At 48.6% G+C, this 24,024-nt stretch overlaps 1 protein-coding gene across 1 annotated transcript in view; it reads left to right on the top strand.

The window, feature by feature from the left end:
- Positions 1 to 24,024, top strand: part of GRID2IP (Grid2 interacting protein) — a 135,686-nt gene that overhangs the window by 91,845 nt on the left and 19,817 nt on the right. The window contains 12 exon segments of the mRNA XM_032231039.1: positions 1,921 to 2,018; positions 2,140 to 2,248; positions 4,194 to 4,501; positions 14,881 to 14,954; positions 14,956 to 15,057; positions 15,059 to 15,227; positions 15,229 to 15,285; positions 16,183 to 16,271; positions 20,942 to 20,964; positions 20,967 to 21,035; positions 21,598 to 21,794; positions 22,811 to 22,970. Coding sequence (XP_032086930.1) covers positions 1,921 to 2,018; positions 2,140 to 2,248; positions 4,194 to 4,501; positions 14,881 to 14,954; positions 14,956 to 15,057; positions 15,059 to 15,227; positions 15,229 to 15,285; positions 16,183 to 16,271; positions 20,942 to 20,964; positions 20,967 to 21,035; positions 21,598 to 21,794; positions 22,811 to 22,970 — 1,455 coding nt within the window.

Raw genomic sequence — 24,024 nt, 5'->3', positions numbered from 1 at the left:
GATCAAAATTTGGATACCTGGTAAACCGATTCATATTTATGATCATTGCAGTGTCTTGGGGTCACGTGAACCCCCTTTTGCGACCTTTCTGACCAGCAAAGTCAATGTGGAAGCCCGATTCACTTAATTCCATGTTATTAATTAACAATTGCAGTGATTCACTTAACAACTACAGAAAGAAAGGTTGTAAAACGGAGCAAAACTCACTTAAGTCTCACTTAGTGATGTAAATTTGGGTCAGTTATGGTCATAAGTCAAGGACTACATGCATTACTTTTCTTCATTATTTACAAAGCTGGAGATGGAGTCCTAGAGCCATCAAAGCCCTCAACAATATCAGCTACACCCAAATATCCTTTGTCAAGTGTTACCTGCCCACCCCCAATAGCAAACTCAATTACAAATCCAAATATTGCCAATAAAAACCTCACATTTGTTAAGCGAGTTTTGCCCCATTTTACAACCTTTCTTGCCACAGTTGTTTAAGTGAATCACTACAGTTGATAAGTTAGTAACCCGGTTGTTCAGTGAATCTGACTTCTCCATTGCTCTACATGGGGCTGCCCTTGAAGAGCATCCGGCGGCTTCAGCTAGTTCAGAACGCAGCCGCGCGAGTGATTGCGGGTGCACCTCGATTCACCCGCATAACACCCATCCTCCGCGAGCTGCGCTGGCTGCCTGTCGATCTCCGGATGCGCTTCAAGGTGCTATTAATCATCCATAAAGCCCTACATGGCAGTGGATCTGGATACTTGAGAGACCGCCTTCTGCCAATTACCTCCCTGCGACCAATAAGATCCCATAGACTAGGCCTCCTCCGTATTCCATCGGCCAGCCAGTGTCGGCTGGCAACCACAAGGAGGAGGGCCTTCTCAGCAGTAGCCCCGGCCCTTTGGAACGAGCTCCCCGTGGAGATTCGTACCCTCTCCACCGTCCAAGCCTTCCGCATAGCCTTGAAGAACTGGCTCGCCCGTCAGGCCTGGGGATAAGGATAGTTACCCCTCCCGAATGATGAATGTATGTTGCCTACCATTTTATTACATGTCCTCTATCTTGATGTTTGTGTTCCCCCCTTCCCAGTTTTATGTGAGCCGCCCTGAGTCCCCTCAGGGAAAAGGGCGGCCTACAAATATAAAACTCAAACTCAAACTCCATTGATTTTGCTTGTGAGAAGGTCGCAAAAGGCGATCATATGACCTTGGGGCACAGCAACGGTCATAAATATGAACCAGTTGCCAAGTGTCTGAATTTTGATTACCTGATCCTGGAGATGCTGCAAAGATCGTAACTGTGAAAAACAGTCATAAATCACCTTTTTCAATGCCCTTGTCATTTTGAACAGTCACTAAGCGAACTATTGTTAGTCGACTTGTTAGTTGTTGTTACCTGTAGTTATGGCAAACTATCAATCTCCTTTCAAAAATTATTCCATTTGGGGTTAGGCCTTTAGTATAGAAGTTGAAAATCACTTCACCCAGTTCCACAACTGTTCACGAACCACTCCAACTCATTTCTTTCTTTGGTTGTCCCAGCTTCGGTTCAACCATAATGGCCGACTCTCTTCTCTGTCAGTCGGTCGGGTGCCTCGGATTGAGCGGTAGAGCCGCCACTCTCCCACAATCAGCAAGGGATCCCTCCTTTCTTCATCACCCCTCCAGGGTGACGTTAGCCTCTTAGGGCCCCCAATGATGAAGAATCAGCCAGGATTTGCAGAGCCCCTCTATCCATCAACTATCCTGCTGTGACACCAAACCGGAAGTGCAAACCATCAATCTTGAAGCCTAATGGAATTGGCTGGGGAATTCTGGGAGTTGAAGTCCACCCGGCTTAAAGCTGTCAAGGATGGAGACCCCTGCTCCAGATGGAGCTCTGGGGACCTGGTGCCCCATCCCTGCAAAAATCTCTCCATATTTTCCACAGGTTCTGCTGAAGCTGCTGAGATGCCCAGCCGTTTAGCTCCTGGAGAACGCCAAGCAGGTGATGGAACATCTCTTCCAGAGACCCCTAACCCTCAAATGGTGAGAGCCATGCTCTTGGGGGGTCCAGCCCAAGAAGTGGGCTTTGGTAGGGGTGAGGGTGGAGGAGAAGGGTCAGCAGAGAACTGAGTCCAACACATGGCTCCCTTCCTTCTGCTCACAGATGTCGGCAGTGTATGCCGAGCTGGAAAGCCGCCTGACTGCTGGTTTAGGAGGGAAGCTGGGCCGCCTGCCTGTGTGCCGGACAGCATCCCTGGCTTCAGAGCCTGCAGGTAATTCCTTGTTGTGGCCCGCCAGCGGGCAGTGGAGCTGGCATGGACAGCGAGGAGATTGGGGAGGAAGATGGGCCAGTCCTGGAGTCTGGGGAAGGCAGAGAGGGGGTCTGACAGTTATTAGCTGCCTTCGGAGTCAGACATCAGTGAGGCAGAGGTACAGCTGGAGCCTGTTGCCAGTGTGCGCATGTGCAGAGTTGCCAGATGAAGGGAACAGCTAAGGAATAAGGGTCGACTTGGGAGTGAGATCACAGATGAACGGTGAATGGCCCCTCCCATAGGGAATAAAAGAGGAGCGAAGGGGGAATGGAGTTTGCAGGAGACAATTAGTTCATTCCTGCATTCTTGCCAAGTATTGCGGTGTCTGAAAGATATCAGCCTGGCCACTCTCCATGCCTGATAAAGGTCGGTAATTGTGAACTATCTTGAAAGACTGTGGTGGAGGAAAGACTTTGCTGGAGAGAAATTCACTGTAAATTAAATTAAAAGGGTTTATCGGGATGAGGACTGAGCTTCTTGCTGCTGGGGAAGCCTCGGTCAGAACACTCCTCTGGTCTTGTGCGGGTAACAGGAGACAACTTTTGGGGATTTATTTGGGATAGAATTTGACTTGGAATTTGTTGGGGCAAACAGGAGCTTTTATCCCTAGTTGCTTGAGGTCCAAGATAAGAAGTGAGGCAACTTGCAACCGAGTTGACTTTGTAATGCTGTCAAGTCCAAATAAGAAAGAAATGACATTTATTTATTTGGAATTTGTTAAACAAAAATGAGAACAAGAATAGGAGAGCTTAAGAATTTGTGCACAAAAACCTGTAACCAAGCGACATGCTTGATGAAATGGAGGAAAATTGTTTTTTGTTCTGCTCTTGCTTTGTTTTGTATGTTTTGTATGTTGTTCTGTTTAAAAAAGAATAAAAATATATTTTTTAAAAAAGAATAAGAGAATAAAAATACAATGACAGGGATGATAGGCACATTGGTGCACTTATGCACGCTCCCTCTACTGACTCCTTAAGTATGAAGTAAGATCATGGAAGTCAAATTGTGACTGGAACTGTGAAAATTTGTAGCTGAGACAACTGAATCAGGTAGGACATTCCAGACTTTGACAATTACAGAAGTTGTATTTTTTACAGTCAACTTTGGAACAATTAACCTTGAGTTTAAAGCGGTTGTTTGCAGTTTTAAGTTTAAAGAGGTTTAAGTTTAAAGCAATTTTTCGGTTGTTCACTTCTGTTATACCCTTCTCCAACTGAATATCAAATAGGATTTGAAAACAAAGTTGGTCATTTAGAAATTGATTCAAAGGGGTTTTCTCTCTCCCCACCCCCATTTCCCCAGAAAAGCATCAGGTACCTCGCTATCTGTTGGGTTAGAGCAGGAGTCCCCAAACTTGTCAACTTTAAGACTTGTGGACTTCAACTCCTAGAATTCTCCAGCCAGCTGGCGAATTCTAGGAGTTGAAGTCCACAAGTCTTAAAGTTGACAATTTTGGGGACCCTGGATTAGAGTCTCCGAACTGGCTAATGTCAATTCAGTAGCAGTTAATATCCTGATATTTCTTCTTTTCCTCTGTTTAAGTGAAGGATAAATATGCCTCATTCTCAGCCCTTGGTCTTTTGTTTCAAGGACATGACATTCATTTTTGTGTTCAGTGTGGAAGAATGTTTATATTCCTTAAGGTGCCTCAGTGGGGTCTAGTGACGTCAGCAAAGATTTGTGTCAGTTTATAGTGGTTAAAAAAATCAGAAGGAATCTGGTAGCACTTTTTTCCAACCGACAACCCTGCATTAAATTTTAATGAATTGTGTTCTTCTGAAAAGGTGCAACCAGAATCTTTCTGACTGCATGAGAATCGTGGTTGGTAAAGGCCAAAATGCCTGGGGCAAAAGTTGGCATGTTGTGCTTGCAGATGGCAGATTGTCACTTTCTGTATTTTCTGCAGGTACCCGAAAATCAGGATTGACTATTTCCTGGCAGAATGATCCCGGCTTGCAGCCTTGCTATTATCGCTCGCTTGGTGGCCTCCCTTCTCCCTGCAGCACAGATTCGAACCCCTACGTCAGCCTGGACAGCAGCCCAGCCTTGTCGCCTAAGCTGAGCCCCCTGTCTCGCCGGAGGAAGCTCTTCACCTTCTCGCGGCCGCCACACAGCCGGGATACGGACCGCTTCCTAGATGCATTAAGCGAGCAGCTGGGCCATCGCATCACCCTGGTGGACGACTTCTTGATGCCTGAGAATGATTATGAGGAGGTGGGAGGCAGCCCAAGATTAGATTACATTAAAAGAGTTGGAAGGGACCTTGTAGGTCATCTAGTCCAACCCCCCATCCAAACAGGAAACCCTACACCATTTCTGACAAATGGCAGTCCAATCTCTTCTTGAAAGCCTCCAGGGATGAAGCCTCCACAACTTCTGAAGGCAAGAGGTTCTTTTCTAGGCAAAGGGGCCAATGTGGAAGGGTCTGCAGGGAGGGGGCTCCTCCAGGGGTGGGATTGAAAACTTTTAGCAACCGGTTCTCTGCCCAGTTACATGGGGGCATGGCCTCCCCAAGATCTGGAGCCTTTTTTTTGAGCCTCTGGGTGGGTGAAAACTAGTGGTGGGTTCTGGATCCCATTGCAACCGGTACGGTGCAACAGGGCCCAGCATCCGCCACATGAACGCATGCAGCACGCATGCACACATGCGCATGCGCACACATCCATACTTACCGCCTGCAATGCTCCACGACACTCCAGCTGCTCGGCGGAGGTTGCGCAGGTGCCGTATGCTCCATGCACGTAAGCACCAAAGACCTCAAATACCAGTAAGGAATTGGGTAGGCAGGTGGGCCCTCTGGAGCACCGTGCTGGAACGGTACCCGGTGCTCCTGGCAGGCACCGGTACGTCCCTATCGGGGCATACTGGTCATAACCCACCACTGGCGAAAATGGGCCCATTTCCGGACTTCCGGAACTTCCGCCAGGCCCATTTGTCACCCGCTCAGAGCCTCTGCACAGGCCCTGCACTTACCTGGCATGATGAATGGGCTGCGTGGAGACTCCTGGGAGGGGCAGGGTGGGGTGGGCGGGGCCAGCCATTCCTTGCAACAATCGGTTTTGGTGAACTGGATGCAAAATTAGCATCTGGTTTCCCCAAACCAGTCCAAACTAGCTGAATCCCACCCCTGGCTGCTCCTCTGGAGGACGCTGCCTGAATCCTTCCTTTCCCTGGGATGAAAAGTTGCCCGAGGCAAAAGTCCCAGAGTGGTTCTCCCCATTTGTTTCTCCATCTAAACAAGATGAGGTAATCTTTGACTTACAACACTTCATTTAGTGATTGTTCAAAGTTGCAACAGCAATGGTGGAAAAAAGGGACTGGCGGCTCTTATTTACTCTTACGACCATTGCATCGTGATCAAAATTCAGATGCCTGGCAACTGATTCGTATTCATGACGGTTGCAGTGTCCCAAAGTGATGGGATCCCCTTTGGGGAAAAAGCAAAGTCAACGGGAAACCAGATTTACTTAACAACGGTGTTAACTAACATAACCACTCCAGTGATTCACTTCACAGCAGTAGCAAGGAAGGTCAGAAAATGGGAGAAGAATAATGATCTCGCTTAGCAACAAAACGTTTGAGCTTCCTTGTGTTCGTACGTGAAACGTGAGTCTTGATATTACGAAAAAGTAATTGAAACTGGCTACCGAATAGCCAAGAATCCTAGGGTTGGATGGGACCTTTGAGGTCTTCTGGACCAGGGGTCTTCAACCTTGGCAACTTTACGATGTGTGGACTTAAACTCCCAGCGCATGCTGGCTGAGGAGTTCTGGGAGTTGTAGTCCACACATCGTAAAGTTGCCAAGATTGGAGACCCCTGTTCTAGTCCACTACAGGAACCCTTAATGCCAATCTGGGCACATAATCTTCCAGTCTTTTCTTGAAAGCGGCACAAATGCAGCACGATGAACACCCCCCCCCCCCGGCTGGAAAGTGAGGCTGGCCCTGCTTATCTCTTTTATCATTCTTGTTTCTTGTACTTTTTGCACCGGGAATTGGCAGATGGTGCCTTTGGGTCTGGCTTTCTGATTTCTCGGCACCTGTGAACCACCCACAAGTTCCACACCCATGCACTGCCCTTTGAACGCTCTTGCAAGAAGGAAGAACGTTTGCTAAAACCCCAAAAGACCATTCTGTAAGGGTGCGTGTGACCTTGGTTCCCTTCTGAATGCAAATTCCTGTCCGTGGGCAGGATGGCAGCCACCTTAGGCTGAGCTAGTTAGTGCTGGGATGGGAGGCCACTGAGGAATCCTAGAGCTGGAAGCTAATCTGGGAAGAAGAAAAATAGCAATAGCAAAAGCAATTAGACTTATATACCACTTCATAGTGCTTCACAGCCCCTCTCTAAGCAGTTTACAGGGTCAGCCTTTTGCCCCCAACAATCTGGGTCCTCATTTTACCCACCTCGGAAGGATGGAAGGCTGAGTCCATTTTGAGCTGGTCAGGATTGAACTCCTGGCTGTGAGTAGAGGCAGCCTGCAATACTGCATGCTAACATGTGTCACCATGGGTGGGTGGAAGGAAGGAGAAAAGGAAGGACAATAGCAATAGCACTTCGACTTCTATACTGCTTCATTGTGCTTTCCAGCCCTCTCTAAACTGTTTACAGAATCAGCCTTCCCTCTCCCCCCAAAAAAATCTGGGTCCTCATTTACCGACCTCAGAAAGATGAAAGGCTGATTCAATCTTTTTTTTTTAAAGAGTTTTTATTGTTTTTATTAAAGAAAAACACACACACACAAAACCATCTTTCATTACATCTTGTAGAAAGCGTATCCATTGGTTATGGGTAAATTTCATGTGTTTTTTCCACAATCACATATATTTCATTCAGTTTAAATTGTATATTTTAGAATTTATATATTTTGCTATCATTATACACCATTTCCACTTAATTAGAGTTTTTGAGGACACAGCCACCTTCTGGCATTTTTTTTTCCAGTCTCAATGAATCTGCCATAGCTTTACATCTTTATAACATATTCTAAAAAAAAGTTGATTAAAAGGATATCTAACATTCCCTCTCCCTTCCCCCCAACCCCAAACGCACAGATTAACGCTTCTGTCCATTTTACTTTTACTAGTAACACCCTGCTTCTATCATTAAATATTATCCATTAACATTTCTTTGTTATTATTGTAGTTAACTAAAAATTATTTACTATTTTTCTCACCGCTCCTCTCCACAGGCCCAAGAGAAATTTACCTTTATGACCCTCTCTAAACAGACATTTATTAATAAGTGTTAATAAAATGACCATTTAAAATCTAAAACAATCTAAAAGATGTTGAGATTTCTACTTAATAATCACCAAAAGTATGCATTAACATTTTTTCTTGTTATTATAGTTAAAAGAAGAAAAAATAACCAATTGTTTGCTAGTTCACATCTCCTCTCTTCTGATCCAAATTATTTATACCTTCATAACAAGATCTAAACACAAATTTATAGGGTTTATAAGTCTTTTCGCCAGATCTCAATTTACAATTTATTGCCCGGTTATTTATCCTAATTAAGGTTATCATTTCATTATCAGATTATATGCTAACGAATAGACATTCAATGATGATCTAAAACAGTCTACAAAATACTAAAGTCCCTACTTATTAATCATCAAAAATTAGCTAATTTTTATCATCATCAAAAGTTAGCTGATTTTTTTCATCAACTAGCATTATCAACCAGTGTCTTCCAATAGCAAAAATGGTCCTTTCGCTCTCGCCAGCAGTTGTGTCAATTCTCTTTTTGGCATCTTTTCAGAGTTTAGAACTTCTCTCCGCACTTTGTAGCTTGAAGATCTCTCATGTATTTTCGTTGCCGACAGGTGGTTCCGCCCCAGGCGACTTATGGACCCTTTGAGGTTCCGACGGAGCTTGGGGTAATTCCCGACACCTTCGCCACAGTTCGGCGGAGACTCTGGTTGCCGCCTGGCATTACGGCGGCGTCGGAGTCTCTTGACTCGTGATTGCGCCACTACGGCCCTCTGGGTCAGCGGATCCCGGAGACCTCCTTGGTTCACCGAGGAGCTCCGGGAGAAGAAGCGCCGGAGGAGATGCCTAAAGCACCTGTGGAGGTCCGATAAGTCCGAGGAGAACCGAGCACTTTTGACTACCTGCACCAAGGATACATCGGGCACTAAGAGTTGCCAAAAGAACGATATCTCCGCCTGGTAGCGTCCGCTGAAGTCACGCCCAGCCGCCCTGTTAGGATCACCCGCTCCCTCCTCAATAGGAGGGATGTGGGAGACCCCTTGCAGGTAGGGCTGAGGACTATGGCCCGTTCTTGGCGGACAAAGTTGCTCGGTTTCGGTCAGACTTGGACTCCACGCCGTAGATCCAGCCGAGACACAGGGGATTACTTGGCAAACCTCTCTGGGTTGAGTTCCAGGATGTTGCCTCTGGGGATGTGGGACAGGCCATTCGAGCTGTAAGTGCCTCCACCTGTATTCTGGACCCGTGTCCCTCCTGGCTGGTTGCCACAAGCAGGGAGGTGACACATGGCTGGATCCTAGGCGGTCGTGACCGCCTCCCTTGGGAGGGGCAACTTCCCCGCCGCACTTAAGACAGGCGGTGGTGAGACCCCTCCTGAGAAACCATCCTTGGATCCAGCCATTTTAAACAACTATCGTCCTGTCTCCAACCTCCCCTTTATTGGGAAGGTTGTCGAGAAGGTGGTGGCCTTCCAGCTTCAACGGGCCTTGGAGGAAGCTAGCTATCTTGACCCCTTCCAATCCGGCTTCAGACCTGGTTACAGCACTGAAACCGCTTTGGTCGCATTGACCGATGATCTCTGGAGGGCCAGAGATGGAGGCCATGCGTCCATCCTGGTTCTCCTTGACCTCTCAGCGGCTTTCGATACCATCGACCATGGTATCCTTCTGCGACGACTGCGGGAGGTGGGGGTGGGAGGCACTGTTTGCAGTGGTTCTCCTCCTACCTCTCGGACAGGTCGCAGTCGGTGTTGGTCGGGGGCAGAGATCGTCCCTGAGGCCCCTAACATATGGGGTGCCGCAGGGTTTGGGTCTTATCCCCCCTACTATTTAACATATACATGAAACCGCTGGGCGAGATCATCCGGAGGCACGGGAATAAAATACCATCAATATGCGGACGATACACAACTGTATCTGTCCGCCCCGTGCCAACTCAATGAAGCGGTGGACATGAATGAACCAGGGCCTTGAGGCCGTTAAGACTGGATGAGCGCTAACAAACTGGTACTCAACCCGGCAAGACCGAGTGGCTGTTGTGTTTCCCTCCCAACAATTGGCCGATATTTCCAACACTCAGGCTGGGGGGTCAAATTTTATACCCTCAGATAGGGTCCGTAATCTAGGAGTCCTCCTGGATCCACAGCTGACTTTTGACCATCAGTTGTCGGCTGTGACAGGGGGCATTTGCCCAGGTTCGCCTGGTCCGTCAGTTACGGCCCTACCTGAACCGGGAGGCTCTCGCAACAGTCACTCGAGCCCTTGTGATCTCTAGGCTGGAATACTGCAATGGGCTCTACATGGGGGTTGCCTTGAAGTGCATCCGGCGACTGCAGTTAGTCCAGAATGCAGCCGCAGCGAGTGATAGTGGGCGCACCGCGTTCGCCCACATTACACCCATCCTCCGCGAGCTGCACTGGCTACCTGTCGATCTCCGGGTGCGCTTCAGGTATTGATGACCACCTTTAAAGCACTCCATGGTAGTGGATCTGGGTACTTGAGAGACCGCCTTCTGCCGATTACCTCCCTTCGACCGATTAGATCGCACAGATTGGGCCTCCTCCGGATGTCCATCTGCCAGTCAATGCCGACTGGCGACTACACGGAGGAGAGCCTTTTCTGTTGCAGCTCCGACCCTGTGGAACGATCTCCCCGTTGAGATTCGTACCCTCACCACCATCCAGACCTTCCGCACGGCCCTTAAGAACCTGGGTCTCCAGCAGGCCTGGGATAAGTTCTTAAATTACCCGCCCAAGTGTTGACTGTTGAATGCAAGTTGTGTTTTATTATTTATTTTGTTTACTCACTGTTTGTCTTTTATTATTGCACCCCTTCCCTGTGATTGTAAGCCGCCCTGAGTCCCCTCAGGGAGAAGGGCGGCCTATAAATCTTAATAAATGTCTTAAAAAAATGTCTAAATGTTGCCCTTTAGTTGCTATTGACGTAGGCTTAACTTTAGTTGTCAATCTTATTTCTGGATGGATTTTTCTTCTTAATTTCATCCTTTTCGCTTTTTTTTTTTTCCTCCTGCATCTTGGAATTTGGGAAAAAGCTCCAAGTTGTCAAATCACTTTTCCAGCTTCCTTCTTTTCGCTTTCACTCACATTTACTTCATTAATGGTTCATCTAGCAACTTGTCTTTGTTTTCTGTATTTTCATTCTCTTCTTTAATCTCTGGGGCTCCAATCCCCTCCTCTTTTACTGTAGTACCCCATAGTCTGTCCCATTTCTTGTCAAATCTCTCAAGTCCTTCTAAAATATTTTGGAGTCCAGCCAGGATGTTTTGGATTATTAAGTTTTCTTCATCTGAATATTGATCCATTTTTCAAAATATAAAGGATATAAAGAAAAGAAAAAGGAATCTGCCACTCTAGCCTGTCAAAAGAATTTTTTGAAAGATATATCTATTTTTATTTTAAATCTTAAGCACAAGTTCTTTTGTGATTTTCAAGTAGAAGGGTTCTTGTCTCTTTTTTCCTTTTCCTTCTCTTGCCAAAATATTTCCAAGAGTACCTGCAAAACACTGTTCAGTGTCCTTGAGTTTTTATCAGGTTTTATAAACAAGTTCCAAACCCTTCCATTGCAAAGTCAGTGGAAACCAAATAGAGAAGAACAAAGGATACATTGTTTCAAGAAAGAAAAAAACCTTCAGGCTTAGGCTTTCAAATGGCAGATTCAATTATTATTTTTTTATGCTTTTTCCTTAGGTATCTTTAGTATGATTTTATAACAAATAGAAGGAGAAATTTGTTAAAGTAAGAATATTTTTTAGTTTAAACCAAAAGAAAAATTTAAGGTAGTAAAAAAAAAAATAAAGGAAAAAAGATCAATCCATAGACTTGAAGCGGAGAAACAGGAAATGTTGCAATTACTTCAATCCACAAAACATCGTTACAAGCAAGAACAGAAAACTTTCTAAGGCAGTCCAATAAGGATTAAATTCGCCGCTTTATTCTCACTTAGAGGACTAATTATTATTTTTTTTTTTAAAAAAAGTTTCTTAGGGCAATCTTCTGAAAGTAAAAAAAAAAAAACCTCACCAGATGGAACACTTTCACTTCTTCTTTTCCGTCGGGAGCCGTCTCCGACTACGTCAGCCTGGGGACTGCCTGTTTTGCCGCCGGTTGGAAGCGCTACCCTTGGGTCGATCAGGGACTTGCGGTGTCCCTGCGACCAGCAAGGTTATGTCTTCCCAGTCACCGTCTCTTCGGGACGGTTTAGGTCCTGCCAGACTGTCCAAGGGCAAAAGTGTCATCAGCGGACTCGAAGTGTCGAGTCCGCACGATGTACCGTCACGACATTGCTCCTCCAAGATTCAATCTTGAGCCTGGTGAGATTCGAACTGCCAAGCTGCAAGTGATCAGCAGAAGTAGCCTGCAATACTGCACTCTAACCACTGCACCACCGTAAAAATTTACCAGGGGGCCCATCTTTCATAGACAAGCCAAGATCTGCAGAGTTGTGGCCCTGGGGGGGGGGGTTGTCACTCTCTCATCTTGGAAGGGGCTTTTCTTTGGAGCGATTTTAAGATCTTTGGGTTCCAGGCAGCCCCAGTGGATGCAACAGAGTTTGTCAACTCTGGCTAATGCCAAGCCAGCCAAGAGAACCTGGCTTGAATCCCTCCACCATCTGACACATGATAAAAGATGGGGAGGAGAAGCAACATGAAATTAAGGAGAAATTTCCTAACGGCGAGAACAAGTAACCAGTGGTACAGAAGTTGCCTTCAGAAGTTGTGGGTGCTCCATCACTGGAGGCTTTGAAGAAGAGAGTGGACAGCCATTTGTCTGGAGATAGAGGATCTCTGAGCAGGGGGGTGGACTAGAAGACCTCCAAGGTTCCTTCCAGCTTATTTTTCTATGTTCTGTATTCTATGTCTGGGCAACTATTTGTGTGGAATGGTGTAGCGCCTCTTCTTGATTCTGGTGCTCCAGCCAGCTGGTCTTGCATATACAGAGTGCCGAAAAACGGTCTGAAAAACGCCCCAAAAACAGGCCATTTTTGGACCATTTTCCAGGCTGTTTTGGGGTCATTTTCCAGGCTGTTTTCTGGGCCATTTTCGGGGTGGTTTTCTTTGCGTGTGCCAGAGTAGCCAGCTGGTCTTCATGGGTGCCAGAGCGCCCAAAAACGGCCTGAAAACGGCCCAACAAATGGCCTGAAAGTTGCCCGAAAAACAGCCAAAAACAGCCCCAAAAGGGCTGGCTATTCCTCATGTTTCTGGGGATCTGGTGTTCGTACGTGCACATCCATTCCGGTTTGGGCACTTGGTGCCGAAAACGTTCCCCATCACTGGTGTAGGGTCTCCTGCTTGGGCAGATGATTGGACTCGAAGACCTGCAAGGTTCCCTCCCAACTCCGTTATTCTGTATATGAGAGGAAAATCTGTTTGTATGCAGCCGCCTTTGTCAGGATCCTCCTTATGGCAAGACATTTATGGGACTGCTTGTAACAACTTTTCAGTTTGAGAGTTTGGAACCATCTGTGTGCTAGTAAACATCAGAAGGAAAACAAGAGGCTTTTTTTTTGTGGGGGGGGGAAGCCAAATGTGTCTTTGTTTTGTTTACCGAGAGAGAAAATGCCACTTGAGAGGCTCAGTGATTAACAGATGGGAAGAGAATTAAAATACAGACACAAGGCTGAAATATTTCACAAGCCAAGTTGGAAGGATCTGCAGAACAAAATAATCCTCTAAAGCAGAGATCTCCAACCTTGGCAACTTTAAGATTTGTGGATTTCAACTCCCAGAATTCCCCAGCCAGGGAGTTGAAATCCACAATCTTAAAGTTGCCAAGGTTGGAGGTCCTTGCTCTAAAGAAGGCAGAATATAAACTTGGCGTCTTAGGTGTTGGATTGTCTATTGGAGGCCACAGGGACTGGGAGCTATTTTAGAAAGGAATCTTGCAATCCTGAGTGAGGGTCTTAAGCATGTACAAACCTTTTTTGACACCCCTCCCCCCCAGCTTCCAATAATGCAAAATGAGGACCCAGATTGTTGGGGGTAAGAGTCTGACTCTGTAAACCGCTTAGAGAGGGCTGGAAAGCACTGTGAACAAAACCCACCACCTTGATTTTGGTCCTTCCTGTTCTGAAGGCCAGAAGAAGATGCTACCTGGAAAACAAGTGGTCTCTAAGTGGTTAAGAGTCAGCCTCTTGCTCCCAACAATCTGGGTCCTCATTTTTCCCACCTTAGAAGGACGGATGGCTGAGTCAACCTTGAGCCAGTCAGGATTAAACTGCTGTCATTGAGCAGAATTAGCCTGCAATAACTGTATTTTAATCACTAGGAAGGAAGGAAAGAAGGAAGGAAGGAAGGAAGGAAGGAAGGAAGGAAGGAAGGAAGGAAGGGCACTTAGACTTATCTACTGCTTCACAGTGCTTTACAACCTCTCTCTAAGTGGTTTACAGAGCCAGCCTCTTGCCCCCCAACAATCTGAATCCTCATTTTTCCCACCTCTGAAGGATGGAAGGCTGAGTCAACCTTGAGCCTGGTGAGAATCTGCCAAATTGCAGGCAACTGGCAGTCAGCAGAAGTAGCCTGCAGTACTGCATTCTCACCACTGTGCCACTAAGGCTCTTAATTAAGCAGATATCTCAAAGTACTTCAGGGGACAGGAAAGTGTCTTTCAGATAGATATTTTTTTGAGGTCTAGGCCAACTCACCACGGCCAACTCGCCGCAGGACAATTTGCCATGAAAGAAGAGTTACACTCATACTGAAGAAATGGTGGAATATCGTCATTAAAGGAAGGATGCCAAAGGAGAGACAAAATGAAATGCAAATGACAAAAATTTAAATAATTTTCAATTGATTTTAAATAATTAAATTGAATTGTTGAATTGTCCTGCAGTTGGGTTGTGCCAGAGTGAGTTGGCTATGGCGAGTTGTCCTGGGGCAGATTGGCCACGGTGAGTTAGCCATGGAAAATGGGCCACAGTGACTTGGCCGTGGCAAGTTGTCCTTTTCCACCTCCTGGGCAGGCACACAGAGAGCAAGGGAGGTAGAAGCCTTCCCATTGCCATCTTAATGTGCCCACTGGATGCCAATTTGCCAGGTGGCATAAGCGTCACCCACCCACCCCTTTTCACAGAGGGAATAGATGCTAAGGTCTAACCACCTGCTGACTGGCTTCCCATTGCAACCCCAACCACAAATCAGCCGGCCTTACTTGTGTTGTGGGGTGCAAACCAGCCCATGTGTGGACAAGAAACACCACAGACCATCATCCTTTCTGAGGGTGAAGGTGGGGGTGAGAGTGGCATTTATTTATCGAATACATTTGTCCTCTTCTCCTGGAGACAGGTTCTCCCTCCACACCTGTCCCAATGATGCAATGCGCTCGTGAAGTTGGGATGCCCTGCGCCTCACCTGCCGTTCTCTCCCAGATGAGTTTCCATGATGACCAGGGCAGCTACATGGACAATGACCGCAGCAGTGCCAGCGACGGCTTGAGCAGCAGCGGAAGGGAGTTCCCTGACCTACTCCATCTTGTCAGACCACCTCCCCCCACCTCCATCAGCCCACCCCCTAGACCTCCGCAGTTCCAGGCCCCCCAGGAAGAGCCCAGGGCCATGGAGGCAGTCCAGAGTGCTCCCTCCGGCCCACATCCCACATCCCTGCTCCCCCTCCTCCTCCCCCTCCACCCCCTCCCCCTCCTCCCCCGATGCCCTGTGTGCCCCCTCCAATGCTACACGGAAGTATCCACCGCAGGAGCGAGTCCAGCCACATGAGTGGTTAAGCGGCTGCGCTGGGAGCAGGTGGAGAACTCGGAAGGCACCATCTGGGGCCAGGTAGGATCCGAACCCCAATTGAGGTGCATGCGGAGGAGAAGGAGTGGCAGGAGCGGGTGGGAGGCAGAGTGAAAAGAGGGGCCAGCCTAGAATTCCTACATAACCACAAGAAAATTAAGCCGATCCCCCTGGAGTGCTGTTGTCCCTGATCGAACTCTAAACCAACGCTAACCATTAGTTGAGAAGATTCCTGTGCAAAGGCAATAAATCAACTTCATTGAACCTTCAGTGTGGACTTGGTCTTTCCTGCCTGACCCCGTGACCCCGTCTCCTCCCACCTTGGCCCCTGCTCTGTTGGGCTCCTTGGAGCTTTCCCTTCTGCCTGGTGGGAAAAAGAACCTTTAAGTGTGTACACTTTGCAAGAACTTACGGCAGTTAATGATATTATTTCGAACGCTGTGCTAAGCTTTCCTCATTCGTTCCCTATTTATTTCTGTGGTTACGAAAAGGGCCCCCAAAGCCTATTTGGGGCACTGTGAAACCCTCGAGGTCTTGATTATAAAGCCAGGAAAGGCCTTTTATTTGGCAGTAAAACGGGCTATTCCTTTGGGCAGGGAGATGCCTCACTCCCTTCTGCAGGTGGGGGAGGTTGGAGTGAGAGATAAAATAAGCAATATTTTGCTCCCCTTCTCAAACACAACCTGCTCATTTTGGTTGCATGCCTGGCCGTTGGGGAGAGGCAGATGGGCTTATCAGTAGCTTCTCCTCCAGGTCCCCTTTCGTGTCCTTCCTTTGTGGCCTTGATGCCAACTCCTGCTTGGTGGTGGTGGTGGGGCTTTAGTGCAAAGTGCGAGCTAAGTGGGCATCAGCCAGGGGCCCAGCACCCAGGGCCCTTTGAAGAGCCGAGGGTAAATTTGGCTCTTGGTGTGACTGCCTCTCTCTTCCTTCCTGGCGTAGCTCGGGGAGGACTCGGACTATGACAAGCTAAGTGACATGGTGAAATACTTGGACCTCGAGCTGCATTTTGGAACTCAGAAGCCAGCGAAGTGAGTGCGGGGACTCTGCCCAGCAGGGGCTTCTGGAGAGGGGGCTTGGTTGAGTGAGGGGCAAGGGAAGCAGCGCGCCTGAGCATTTGGTGATACCACAGCCCCCTCTCACCCGGCCTGGGGTGGGGGGCTGCGCACAGGGTGCATTTCCTTCTCTCTGTGGGGCTTCTGCCTCTGTGCTGCCCATATACTTTCCCCATGAGCACTTCGCTTTGTGACTCGGGGCAGCAATCGCTTCGCTTCCCGGCTGATCCTGGGGTGCTCTTGGCTTTCCTGGCTCACGCTATCTTCCTTCTACCACATTGCTCCTCAAATCTAGGCCAGCGCTGCTATGTGGTCACAGCCTGGGCAGAGAGTGGGTGGGTAGGCGAATGCCAAGCCTTTTACCTCCAATGCTCCCAGAGGGGAGGGAGGAGGGGGAGCCATCCACACATTGCCAAAGAATGCAAAGCAGGTGGATTCTGAAGTCCTCCCTCCCTTCTCCCTCGCTCTTCTGTGGGGCCATCCGGGCTCTCTAGCTATGATGAAAAAACTTCAGCCCACATAATGCCCAGCCTTTGCTCTGGCCATATGTATGTGGCTGGAGTAATAGAGCAGGAATGGCTAATATTTTTGCCATTGTGTGCCAAAAGCAGGGGGAGTGCAGGGGAGTCATGTACGGGCGTGCCCATATCCATAATTCTATGTGTGCCACCCCCCCCCTGCGTATGCACGTGCAACTCTGCTTTTGGCATGCAATGGACCTGTTTTTCGCCCTCCCCAGGCTCCAGAGGCTTTCTAGGAGCCTGGGGAGGGTGAAAACAGCCTCCCCCGCCTCTCCAGAGCCTGAAGCCTCCAGAGGGTGAAAAATGGCTGTACGGGCAACCTGGAAATTAGGGAACGGACTTCCAGGTTGCCCATAGGGTCATTTTTCACCCTCAGCAGACTTCAGGAAGCTTCCCTGAAGCCTCCGGAGGGAGAAAAATGGACAACACGCAAACCGGAAGTCTGATCCCAAACTTAATTTGCATATGCGCGTTGGGTTGTTTTTTTGCCCTCCGAAGGCTTCAGGGAAGCTGAAAAATGGCCAATAACAAAGGGCGAGATCAGCTGTGCAGAGCGTGCGCTGGAGCTGACAGGGCAACACCTTGTGTGCCCTAGCAAACAGCTCCTCGTGCCACCTGTGGCATCACGGACTCAGAGGCTGATGAGGAGAGCCCCTTTCTGTCGTTCAGCAGATGGGATGCCCATCATGGCAGGGACCCTTACAAAGTCTTGCAAGTTACAAGGCTAGTTGAAGATGCAGGTGGCCCAGGTGCAAACCCACCTGTGGCCAGTGAAGCTGATGGGGTCATGTTGGCCCTTAATGCTCTCTCCCCCCCACAACTTACCTGATAGGGTGGTTGTTTGGAGAAAAATATGGGTAGAAAATATAATGCCTTAAGCTCCAGGAAATAACTAACTAAATTTTTGTCTCCTGGTGTCTGCCTGAACCGGTCCCTTCAGTTTCTTTGTCAAGGTTTTTCAGGAGTGGTTTGGGACTGAGTGCCTTGTAACCACTGCACTAAACTGCTTCTCTAACTAATAAATGAATAAATACCATATTTTGCAGAGTATAAGACGCACCCCCCCCCCAAAAGAGGGTGAAAATCTGGGTGCGTCCTATACACTGAATACAGATTTTGAGATTTGAGATTTTATTAACATTTGTAGGCCGCCTTTCTTCCCTGAGGGGACTCAGGGCGGCTCAATAAAATCAGGGAGGGGAAGTACAAACAGTGACATAGACACATATAATAAAAGTAATAAGCAACATACATTCATCATTCGGGAGGGGCAACTATCCATGTCCCCAGGCCTGACGGGCTAGCCAGTTCTTGAGGGCTGTGCGGAAGGCCTGGACGGTGGAGAGGGTACGAATCTCCACGGGGAGTTCGTTCCAAAGGGTCGGGGCTACTACTGAGAAGGCCCTCCTCCTTGTGGTTGCCAGCCGGCACTGGCTGGCCGATGGAATACGGAGGAGGCCCAATCTGTGAGATCTAATTGGTCGCAGGGAGGTGATTGGCAGGAGGCGGTCTCTCAAGTATCCAGATCCACTACCATGCAGGGCTTTATGAGTGACTAATAGCACCTTGAAGCGCATCCGGAGATCGACAGGTAGCCAGCGCAGCTCGCGGAGGATAGGTGTTATGTGGGTGAACCGCGGTGCACCCACAATCACTCGCGCGGCCGCGTTCTGTACCAGCTGAAGTCGCCGGATGCTCTTCAAGGGCAGCCCATGTAGAGCACATTGCAGTATTCCAGCCTAGAGGTCACAAGGGCCCGAGTGACTGTTGTGAGTGCCTCCCGATTCAGGTAGGGTCGCAACTGGCGCACCAGGCGAACCTGGGCAAATGCCCCCCTGGTCACAGCCGTCAGGTGGTGGTCAAACGATAGCTGTGGATCCAGGAGGACTCCCAAGTTGCGAACCCTCTCTGAGGGGTATAAAATTTGACCCCCAGCCTGAGTGATGGAATATTGGTCGAATCTTTGGGAGGGAAACACAACAGCCACTCGGTCTTTTCTGGGTTGAGCACAAGCTTGTTAACCCTCATCCAGTCCATAACGGCCTCAAGGCCTCGGTTCATCACGTCTGCCGCTTCATTGAGTTGGCACAGGGCGGACAGATACAACTGGGTATCGTCCGCATATTGATGGTATCTGATCCCGTGCCTACGGATGATCTCTCCCAGCGGTTTCATGTAGATGTTGAATAGTAGGGGGGATAAGACCGAGCCCTGAGGCACCCCATATGTTAGGGGCCTAGGGGACGATCTCTGTCCCCCCACTAACACCGACTGCGACCTGTCCGAGAGGTAGGAAGAGAACCACCGCAACACGGTGCCTCCCACTCCCACCTCCCGCAGTCGTCGCAGAAGGATACCATGGTCGATGGTATCGAAAGCCGCTGAGAGGTCAAGGAGGACCAGGATGGAGGAATGTCCTCCATCTCTGGCTCTCCAGAGATCATCGGTCAATGCGACCAAAGCGGTTTCTGTGCTGTAACCGGGTCTGAAGCCTGACTGGAAGGGGTCGAGATAGTTTGCTTCCTCCAAGGACCGTTGGAGCTGAAAGGCCACCACCTTCTCAACAACCTTCCCAAGGAAGGGAAGGTTGGAGACTGGGCGATAGTTATTAAGAACAGCTGGATCCAAAGATGGCTTCTTTAGGAGGGGTCTCACCACCGCCACTTTCAGTGCGGCGGGGAAGTTCCCCTCCCGAAGAGAGGCGGTCACAACCGCCTGGATCCAGCCTCGTGTCACCTCACTGCTGTTAGTAACCAGCCATGAGGGACACGGGTCCAGTACGCAGCATTTTTGCCCTCTCGAAACTCCGTCCACTTTGCAAAAATGGATGTGCAGAGGGTTTGGGAGGCCTGCAAAGTGCTCCTGGGGAGGGCAAAAATGGGCGTTTTTGCTCGTTTTTGCCCCCCAGCCCCCAGGAGCACTTTACAGACCTCTCAAACTCTCTGCATGCCCCATTTTTCACAGAAAATGAGGTATGTAAAGGGTTTGGGAGGCGTGCAGAGCGCAGAAACTTTTTTTTAAATTTACCTCTTCAAAATCTTGGTATGTCTTACACTCTGAAAAATATGGTGTATTTGGCTATAATCATTCCTATATGAAGAGGAAACCTGAAGCCGAAAAGGACTTCCTTATGGCTGTTGGGAAGTTCATGGCTCACCATTTTAAGTATACCCCTCAGCCATCAGTGCTTGGCTCCCCCTTATAGTTCTTGCAAGCTCAGAAAGACCACAATTGCTCATCCTCACCATTGCTCTCCAGAACTGGTTTTCAAAGGTAGACTGCCTCTAAGCTTGGAGGCAGATGATTATACCTGAGGCTGAGCTTCTCCACAGGGAGAAGCAATTCCTCTTCAGAGCCTTGGACTGGGCTTGGTCATGCCAGAGGGATGTTGGACAGAAGGCAAAAGTGACAGGCTGGGAGGGCCAGTTGGGGAAGGAAGTGAAGAGGTTTAGTGTCAGGGTTCCAAATAGCATCCAAAAGTAAATCAGAGTCCAAGGCAAAGTATTGCTCAAAGTTCCAATTTATTAGGAGAGCCGTGTTGGCACATCTGGGAAAACCCGAATATGAAAATTTCCCGGTTTGCCCCACCCAGTTGAAAGTTCAACATCTTGCCCCCACACACACCCACAAGTCCATCCCATGGTCCAATCTCCCACTGCCATGCTGGCAGTTTCCGCCCATCCAGTGTCTGGTCAGGTGCAGAGGTGCAAAGACAAAGGATGACCTTGGCTTTCTAGAAATCATTTTGTTATGGCTACATAAGCATCTACTCCTCCCATTTTCCCCACAATAGAAAATGCATAGTAGAACAATAAAAGTGTGGCAGGCCAAAGATCCAGAAGAATATGGCTGCAAGGCCTGATATTTAGGTTGTGAGAAGTGAAGATGACGAGTTCCCCTCCCAAGAAGCAATGTGGAATTGGTGTGCTGGGCTTGAGATGTTCTGAGTATCTCATGCCTTTGACTAGGACATTCCATCTTGCCCTGGGATGCTGTGGGTGCCCGTCAGGAACTTCCAAGATGCCCAACGCATTCATGTCAGCCCACAGCTTCATTTTTTTCTCCTTCCCGGGGCCTCTGGAACCCTCTCCTGATCTCACATTAAATCGTTCAGTTTCTCTTCAGAGCCGAGCCCTTGCCGGAGCCCCTTAAAAAAAGCATCTGGTTGAGATTCTGTCCCACAAAAAGGCCTACAACCACAGGTGAGTACAGCCAACGGGCCAGGAGGATGCGGAAGGAAGACCTTGGGGCAATGGACAGGTAGACGGAGCCTTTGCCCAACGCTGGGGGTATCCACAGGTGTGCTCCAACAGATTAACGGAGATGTGCTGTGCATTTTTAAAAAAAAACCCAGGGTGCTTGGATTGCCCTATTGCGGCCCCCCATCCTGATCTTTCTAAAAGCATCCTGCAATTACCCACACCATCCCAAACTTCTGAAGGAAAGGTAAGATATCAGGTCAGAGGTTGGAAGGGACCTTGGAGGTCTTCTAAACCGACCTCCTGCCCAGTGCAGGAATCCTCATGTCATTCTGGACCAATGGCCCTCCAGTCGTTCCTTTGATGATAAACTTAAAGAATAAACAGGTCTGTGGCAGAAAGTGTCATCGCCTTCGCTTGAATGTCACGGGGGGGGATGGGACGACAATAGAGACCTTGTGCTGCCCTGCTGGGTGTTTGTGTGGGGGAAGAAGCATCCTTGTGGTCCTGGCTGAGAAACAAAACCTGCTTCAGCAAAATCCACCTGGTGTCATGGCTGATGCCTCCTCTTCCTCCGGCCAGCCATCTTGATTGCGCACCTCAAGCTCTCCCACATCGAGCTGCGCCGGATCCTCCTGAGCATGGAGAGCGACCGCCTGGAAGCCTCCCACATCAAGCAGCTGCTGCTCTTTGCGCCTGACGCCGAGGAGGTGCAGCACTTCCGCAGCTACCAGGGAGACCCCAGCAAGCTGAGCGAGCCGGACCAGTTTGTCCTGCAGGTGAGTCTGAGTGAGGGGTCGGAAAAGTTTGTTGGGGGGGTGGTGGTTGGGGTGACATGAGTCTTTAGCAGCCCCCGAAAAGTCTGAGGACTGGTGCATTGTCCATGGAAAACCTCTTTGAGGTGATTGGTGTTGAAGTAACCCAACTCACTGACCCAATGATAAGACAAATGTGGAGCTCCGGGAAATGTGGCCAAGGCTGTGTTGTTCAAGATGCGCATGTCAGAGTTCCAGGTAAATGAGGACTCCGAGGCAGGCAATTTCCTCAAAGGATAGTTTATTGGGACATATCAAATTGGCACAGACTTGGTGGAAAACTGGCTTTAAGCTCCTGCCCGCTTTACACCCAATTAAGACTAAAACTTTGTCATTTCCTCCCTAGAGTCTCCTGTCACACAGTCCGATCAGCATACAGTCCAGTTGCTAGGTGACCTCAGGCACCACCTTTCGAACACCTGCACCAACGTCCTTGATTCCCAGGGGAAATAATTTTATTTAGGCTACAAACAGTGGATTTCATTTTTGCCCCCTCTCCCCACCCCCCACCCCATGTCTACTCAGGGTGTCTCTGCACGAGGATTCTGTGCTGTCTGAAAAGCTCTGTTACTCTGTGCTTGCCTGCTTGTTTATTAGTAGCCCTCAACATATGACCACAAATTGAGCTCAGAATTTCAGTTGCTAAGTGAGACATTTGTTAAGGGAGTTTTGCCCCATTTTGGAGCAATGGAAGGATTTATATAGGGGCACCACTCAGGTGACTCTGAGGACACTGACAAACCTCCAGGCCCTTCAATAACCCTCTAAAAGATGCAGATTACCAGCTGTCTGCAAGGAGTATAAATCCTTCTATTTCCTGCCCTCCAGTCAGAGCTGAAGAAGCTTCTTGGATGAGAAGCGAAATGTCTTCGAGGAAAAAAACCCAGAAAGTCCAGTTGCCTCCTGAAAAAGCACCTTTGGGACAACCAGGACCTGGATGACGGAGAATCTCCATAGACCTTCTTTTCCTTCTCTTCCAGATGCTTTTGGTGCCTGAATATAAAACCCGCCTGTGCAGCCTTCACTTCAAGACAACCCTGCAGGAGAAGGTGGAGGAGATTACGGCCAGCTATGAGTGCATCTGCAATGCTTCCCTGGAACTGAAGAACAGCAAGAAACTGGCCAAAATCTTGGAGGTCGGTCAATTAAAGTTTCTGTTGCTCTTAGTGGCCACCAGAGGTCCATCATTTCCTTCTACTCGGTCACCATTTGGCAATTCCCAGACTTTCAGGTTATCTGGCTGTCTCTGTCTCTGTCTGCGTATCTGCCTCTCTGTCTCTTTCTTTTTCTGTCTGTCTGTCTCTCTCTTTCTGTCTTTCTCTCTATCTTTCTCTCTGTGTCTCTGTCTCTCTCTGTGTCTCTGTCTATCTCTGTGTGTGTGTCTCTCTCTGTGTGTCTGTGTGTATCTCTCTGTGTGCCTCTGTGTGTCTCTCTGTCTCTGTCTGTCTGTCTATCTGTCTGTCTGTCTCTTGTTTTCTCAGTGTTCTTTTCACCTCTTTTGATATCTAAAACTCCTGATGTTTTTAAAATGAAGTGAAGAGAGGGTCATTCTTAACAGAGTTTTCATCACTAGGGGCCCCTCTAATCTCTTGGTTTCAACTCCTACCATCCCCAGCAGGGATCAATCTGGTTGGGAAGATGCCAGTTGGTGGCCAAGCACCCTGTAGCTCAGCCCTGTTTCTTCCTGCAGATGTGCTTTGAACAGCCCCCATGGCAGAGGAGGGGATACTGAAGGATTGCTTAGTGGACAGCTTGGACCTTCTCCACAAGGAGGGGAACATGAGAAGCTAGAATTCTGAGTAAGCGGAGGGGTCCTATGATCCTGGTTTCTCCCTGCACACACTCACTCTGGTTACGGGTTTTGGTCCTGTGTGTTGGGCAATCCCTGCAGCATCCAGAGATGCTTCTTAGGAAGGGTAGATTGGCTGTGCTGCTGCCCTGATTTGTGTGGACTGAGCTGTGCCAGCTCCCTCTAATATACAAGATAAACCACACAGCCCCAGAGGACCAACGGCTTGCAAAGGCCATTTGGAGCCAAAATCAGAGAGGGACTTCTGCTTCTTCCTTCCTGAGCTATTGCCTTCCTTTGTACAATTCCTGGCTGTATAAACAGAGGCAGAGAATTAAAGTGTTAGTACCCCTTTATAAAGTAAGGCCACACATGGAATGACTGCATCCAGTTTGATCACCACAT

The sequence above is a fragment of the Thamnophis elegans genome, chromosome 14 (genome assembly GCF_009769535.1).
Source record: "Thamnophis elegans isolate rThaEle1 chromosome 14, rThaEle1.pri, whole genome shotgun sequence".
Classification (NCBI taxonomy): Eukaryota; Metazoa; Chordata; class Lepidosauria; order Squamata; family Colubridae; genus Thamnophis; species Thamnophis elegans.
Note: the sequence above shows the minus strand (reverse complement) of the source record. Positions and strands in the feature narration are given on the sequence as shown.